Here is a 7,198-nt window from a genome sequence, read left to right as displayed (position 1 = left end):
TTGGGGTGGGGGTTACTTTGATTTTAGAATATCAATTGTTTTATTATAAATGTACAAGAGCTGTAATCGTTTTAAGGCAATGCCCTACCAAATTCCCTTCTGAGGGCAATTGTTAGAGTAGATTTTTAGGTTATAATAGTGTTTTTTCTTTTTGTGGTGGACTTTTGTTAAAGGGGCTTTAGTTTTAGGATAGAAGTAACTGATTTTTTTTTTATTTTTGGTATTGCTTATTTTTATTTAGTGTAATTTTAGTATTTGCTATTTTTTGCAACTTAAGGGGTGTTAGGTTAGGGGACTGGGGGGTTATATGTTAGGTAGTTAAATTGTGCAGGGGTAGTTTGCTTTGTTCAAATTTTTCAGAGGAGCCATATAATATATAACCATGGGTTTAAGCCAATACATCCTCGCTATACCCCTAATGCATATCTTTGTGTATGGTTGATCTACAAGTTGTAATTATTCAATCTACTATATATCAACAGGCACCAAAGGCCCATTCTGTAAGAGTTTTGAAGCAAACACATCACATGCAGTTTCAATCTTTTTCAATCTTTTCTAAGATGCTTCAGTATATTTGAATAGCCACCGTTTGAATTAGCTGCATGTGTATATGTATGCAAGTGGACAGGTTGAATTACTCATAGAACGAGAAGATTCTTTAATATTCTACCTTGAGAAAGCTCAATGAGGAGGAGTGTTTGAGTAAATTTTGATATCAAAACAAAAACCGTTGGAAGGAGAGATTGTGGTTAAACATATTTTGTACCCAAAGAACATTATATCTCAGCGACACTTTTAATACACAGAGGATAGCCATTTAGGAAGAAAAAGCCAAACAACCATGTAACATACTAAATTGTACATTTTAATACATTGTATAATGAACAAGATCTTGGCTTATGCATTGCAAGGATATTGTAAGGTTACAAAGTCATATAGTTCCAGTTTAACAGAAAAAAAGCAATTTAACATCATTGATTGGTTTTGTTTTACAAAATAAAAAGTGCATTAATAAGAGAAGTATACAGATTATCACTGGAGGCCTGTTGGGCAAATCACTTTTATGATTAAAAATTGTTCCAGTTTAACAAGTGTAAATACGATTTCTCGATAGACAATCACTATTTCAAGTCTGTAATAAAAATTAGAGAGACAAAATTAATCATTAATTGAGCCAAAATATTTTGTCTGAGCTGATACCAGATCAACTATCATTTAAAAAAAAAAAAAAGTCTCCTAACAGTTAAATGTATTAAGCTCAGATATTGTACACGTTTTCACCAATGTGGAAATGGTCTGTTGAATCCTTGAAGACCAAAAATGTTCCCATTACATTATTGGAAGGTTATCAAATTGATCTGATAGCCACAAATCCAGCTGAAGTTTCTTTTTAAGTTCCCCTTTTTTCGAACGTAGGGTCCTTCAGTTTGCAGAGTGTATCAATACTATATAAAACAGTACCCAGTTCTAGAGGTATTTTAAAAAAGATGTTTCTCCCCTAAAAATCCAAATTGCTGTCGGGTGGTGAGCAAATCAGTTACTGTGACATATTTTTTTGGTTAAAATGTCTATTCCACGATGATGGCTCAGCCTGAACGTATTTTTTCTTGCTAATTTCTATATCCAGTAATCCCAATTTGACCTTGAGGTATATCTTTGATTTGCATAAAGATCACAAATTTTAAATAATATTGCACCAATGTAACATCTTTTTTTTTTTAGCTAAATGAAAAAGAAAAACAAAAAAAACAAACAATATGAAACCATAAAGAATATCAAATAACATGTAACAATATCCCAATATTGTACAGAAATTGTGTTATTTTAAGAAGCCAAAGTTAAACAAGACTGGTTCCATTAAAAATAATGAGTAGAAATCATTAAAGTTCTGTTAAAAAAAAGCCAAATTAATTCATTAGTTAATTCCCTCAACCATTAAGTCCTCCTCCCCACTCTGATGATTCTTCCCTTACTAAGCTACAGCCAATAATATGTTGTAACACTCACTTCTATAGTGAGTAAATATACACACTCACATCATCGTCTCTTGTTTTCTCTACTCAAGTTTTGCGTCTCTGGAGTTTTGTCATGCTAGTGAAAACAGAGAGTCACTACCTCTTCAAACTCAGTGGTTTCAGCAATGAGGTAGTTAAAGGAATAGTCTAGTCTAAATGAAACATTCATAGTTCAGATACAGCACGCAATTTTATGCACCTTTCTAATTTACTCCTATTATCAATTTTGCTTCATTCTCATGGTATCTTTATTTGAAAAAGCAGGAATGTAAGCATAGGAGCCGACCCATTTTTGGTTCAGCATCTGGGTAGCACTTTCTGAATGGTGTCTAAATGTAGCTACCAATCAGCAAGCGGTACCCAGGTGCTGAACCAAAAATGGGTCGGTTTCTAAGCTTACATTCAAATAAAGATAACAAGAGAACAAAGAAAAATTGATAATAGGAGTAAATTAGAAAGTTGCTTAAAAATGTATGCTCTATCTGAATCATAAAAGTTTAATTTTGACTAGACTATTCCTTTAACATACAAGTAGGTTAAGTAAGAGTCCCGGGACTTTGATTTTTAGAAAATAATGCATTAACGTAATTGTTCTTTGTTTTACTGCACTTTAAAGGAAAATATGTGATTTTTCTAATCATGCATTTAAATGAGACCAGCTTTGTTCCCCTTAAACATATTTTTATAATTAACTTAAATGATTCTTAATTATTTTTTTATGTTGGGCAGGAGAAGCACACATTTTTACCAATTATAATTCCATTATATATATTTTTGCCTTTTTTGCAACTGCCAGCGGTATGTGCTAAATGTGTATACACTATGCCCATAGGTGGTGCATAAGATATGCAAGAATTGTGCTTTATTAATACCTGTCCTGGTTATCGGGTCAATGAGATATAGTCCACAAATGAATATAAATGGTGCCTCTTCTTAAATGTAGCTGTTCTGTATCCTGGCCCAATGTGAAAGAGCCATGAAAAAGTGGTTTACAAAAATTACATTTCAAAGCAACATTTTCTAAATGGCTAAATACAGTAATCCTGCCTTGCTCTGTTCAAATATTTGTAATTAACTTCTGCAAGTCAGAGGGTATGTATTGACTTTAGCCATTAAAAACTTGCACTATTAATTATTTTGAACACATTTTAAAGTCCTTTCAACATTTTCACCTCTAGTACATTGCTCAATATGTGATAGGGCAGATGCTGCTTAAAGGGACAATGAACTGTGAAATATTGCCCTTTCAATATATTCCCAGTGATCCATTTTACTTGTTGGAGTGTATTAATTTTTTTATAAATAGAGCCTTTATCGTTACTTTGTCAATTGAAATAGCCAAATTTGCCTGTTGAATTCACTACTCAATTTATCAGTACTTAAGTATTGGCTATAGAAAAGCTTTGTAAACAAGGTTCAGCAGAAGGAATTACACTTCCAGTACAGAATGGGAGTGATACCTACATACTAAAATGTTAATTTTCAAATTGGTCTCTCTAAATACGGGGCTTTGGTTTACAGACAGAGAAAGGAAGCATTTCTGTTTGTAAAAAATGATAAGATAAGGAGATCTGATGTCCCTACAAGTTCAGCCCAATTAAAGGTGTTGTGGTTTAAAAAAAAAAAACAACAACAAAAACAACTGATATTTCATATGCAAAAATAAACTCAAAGGAATACCTTCCTATACATTTGTATACTCTGTAACTGGTATAAAAAGTAATTGAATAAAAACTTTAAGGAAAACCAATTTAATCACGCACTGTCCCTTTACATCCATGTTGTTATCCCAAAGAACATGTTGGTCATACCACATTATGTTTTCCAGTTGGCCAATAACACATTCTCCGTAAGTCAGATATAAAGTCTTTAAAAACCCCCAAAGATTTGTATATTTACTTAAAACAGATATTAAAAGGGCTATTGTAATGATAAATGAAATGCTCTAATCCGTCAGAGCATGTCATTTTATCACTAGCAACACTGTAAAGCTATGTGTTTAACCCCCATTAAACACCTAGTTAAAGTATTTAAAGTACTATACAGGAGTCAGGACCCAAATTAGAGCATTCTATTTTATCACTAAAATGTTTCTTTAAGGAAACAAAGCCAACTTTGAAAAACTCTGTACTTTGCCATATATTATTTGCTTTTATATCGGCCACATAAAGATATAAACTATGATGATGAAAAATGGTATGATTAGTTTTAAACATTATTGCATTTATTATGGGGGTTTAACACTTTGGCTTCCAAAAAGGACTGAAATGCACTGCATAGCAGTGCCTAGCAGTACAATTTGGCAACTAATGAGTTAAAAAAATACAGAAGTGTCTGTAGAACTGTGTTACATGTAACAATGCAATATTTATAAAGCCTGTGGAAAAAAATACACTCCCATTTAAATACTTAACTATAAATGGTCTATTTCTTTGATTTCTTTGGTAGTAAATCGACACTGACACATATTGTACTTGCAATCTATTAATAGATATGTTCACTTAATATCTATAACCATTATTAGTAAATAAATAAAAAACCTTCTGTGCATTGTAAGCACACTGCACTGTAAAGATGTTTTATTTATTATTTAGATAGTTATAAAAATGGTTATGTCATTTAGTGAATATAGTCCAAATTAAACATTCCAGCAACATCAAGGATATAAAGGTTTTGTTCTTCAAGTGAAGGGTCATGAAATATGAACAAATATTTGAGAAAAAAATAATAATTAATATTTCTCAAATAAGTGCAAATATATTAATTGTTCGAAAAGGTCAAAAACATATTTGGGTCCACGATGATTGGAAATTAGGTAACATATCTTCTGTATTTTGTCGCTTGTGGCTCTGTCCATAGCTGTAATAAAAAAAAAAGATTACATTATTTAATTTTTTTAATTGTGCTTCCAATATATTATTAACCACACATGAAAATATTCTATTCTATTCTAGGAAGAGCCCAGTAGCTTATTCCATATTGGATTTTCTGATAATAATGAATTCATTTTTGGATCATAAATTATATTTTAATCCCAATGCTTTCCCAGGGAAATAAGCACAAATTATGTACATTCATATTTAATTTGCTTGACAGTAACAGAATAAAGAACACAGCTAGAAAAAAATATTATACATACTGGGTATTTCATAATATGGTGTTTAAAAAAAATGCCCCTGTTAGATTAATAAGACTTGCTCTGTAAATGCCTTATATAGGCTCAACGTTGAACTTTTTACAATTTCTGATGTAAAAAAACTAAAGAACAGAGGTTCATATAACACGCACATCTGTCTATTATTTTTATTGAAAGAAAGGGCTAATAAAAAGGGGAAACAACATTTAATGAATCCTTTACTGAGGCATCATTTAACTAATGTCTGCAATCTTTACTATTTACTATTTTGTAATATTTTAAAAGCAGTGCTTGTGAAATGTTGCTGGGTAAGAATGCTATGATAATGCCTTGGTAGCCCAAGACAAACAGGATTACTTTAGAGACCATCCTGAAGTCATTTGGTGATCCTCAAACTACTTTAGAAGTCATTTGCACATCATTAGACATCATCAGGTTTGTAAAGTCATCAGCTAAGGTAAAAGATCTGGGTGATGACTTCAGAATGATTAGTAGATTATTTTACTGATTACTTCACAAGCATGAACAGCCAGTGAATGAATCTAGAGTCATCTCATTTAAATATTTTGGCCTGTGGGCATACTTCAGGATGGCTTCTGATGACTAGTCTGGAGTCATTGATCACTTCAGAATGACTCTAGGAAGATCACTAGGGAGCCATTAAGATCTTTAGCACACTGGTTCATAATACATTCCTGTCTTCTCTTGTACACATGGGACTCCATTTCTGCAATGTCTGGAATATTTTTTTACAGGATTTTTAAAATATTTAAAAATGGAATAACTAATTTATCACAAGCTTTTTAACACCCCTTATACATTGCATGGGAACAGTAAAGTGTTTTTGCAATCCTCTAGGAATACATTTGAGAGGATTTGGGACATTTAAAATTCAACTCTGAATTCCTAAGAATTCAATTTGGCAAGTTTCAAAGATTTTTTTTTTTGCTGTTAGCACATAATATTCTATTTTCTGACCGTTTGGGACCAGGGCTATTTTTAATTTTCTTTGACTCCCAAAATCTGTTACACATCTACAACCACCAAAAATCAACCATACTAAATAGTTTCTAAATTTTGTCCTGAGTTTAGAAATACCCAATGTTTACATGTACTTTGCTTTTTTTGCAAGTTATAGGGCAATAAATACAAGTAGCACTTTGCTATTTCCAAACCATTTCTTTTTTTTTCAAAATTAGCGATAGTTACATTGGAACACTGATATCTGTCAGGAATCCCTGAATATCCCTTGACATGTATATATTTTTTTTAGAAGACAACCCAAAGTATTGATCTAGGCCCATTTTGGCATATTTCATGCCACCATTTCACCACCAAATACAATCAAATTAAAAAAAATAGTTCACTTTTCACAAACTTTTTTACAAACTTTATTTTTCTCACTGAAATTATTTACAAACAGCTTGTGCAATTATGGCACACATGGTTGTAAATGCTTCTCTGGGATCCCCTTTGTTCAGAAATAGCAGACTTATATGGCTTTGGCGTTGCTTTTTGGTAATTAAAAGGCAGCTGCTCACCACACGTGTATTATGCCCAGCAGTGAAGGGGTTAATTAGGGAGCTTGTAGGGTTAATTTTAGCTTTAGTGTAGTGTAGTAGACAACCCAAAGTATTGATCTAGGCTCATTTTGGTATATTTCATGCCACCATTTCACCGCCAAATGCGATCAAATAAAAAAAAACATTACATTTTTCACAATTTTCTCAATGAAATTATTTACAAACAGCGTGTGTAAAAGCTTCTCTGGGATCCCCTTTGTTCAGAAATAGCAGACATATATGGCCTTGGCGTTTCTTTTTGGTAATAAGAAGGCAGCTAAATGCCGCTGTGCAGCAGTGAAGGGGTTAATTAGGTAGCTTGTAGAGAGCTTGCAGGGTTAATTTTAGCTTTAGTGTAGAGATCAGCCTCCCACCTGACACATCCCACCTCCTGATCCATCCCTCCCAAACAGCTCTCTTCCCTCCCCCACTCCACAATTGTCCCCACCATCTTAAGTACTGGCAGAAAGTCCTCCAGTACTAAA

General features: G+C 32.7%; 1 protein-coding gene across 1 annotated transcript in view; it reads left to right on the top strand.

Annotated features, from left to right (window-relative positions):
• The first annotated feature begins 1,581 nt into the window (after positions 1 to 1,581).
• Positions 1,582 to 7,198, top strand: part of C9 (complement C9) — an 88,601-nt gene continuing 82,984 nt past the window's right edge. Inside the window, exon 1 of the mRNA XM_053699677.1 lies at positions 1,582 to 1,597. Coding sequence (XP_053555652.1) covers positions 1,582 to 1,597 — 16 coding nt within the window. The remainder of the gene's footprint in view (positions 1,598 to 7,198) is intronic.

This window comes from Bombina bombina, chromosome 2, assembly GCF_027579735.1.
Source record: "Bombina bombina isolate aBomBom1 chromosome 2, aBomBom1.pri, whole genome shotgun sequence".
Classification (NCBI taxonomy): domain Eukaryota; kingdom Metazoa; phylum Chordata; class Amphibia; order Anura; family Bombinatoridae; genus Bombina; species Bombina bombina.
The sequence above is the reverse complement of the archived record's forward strand: the minus strand, read 5'-3'. Positions and strand labels throughout refer to the sequence as shown.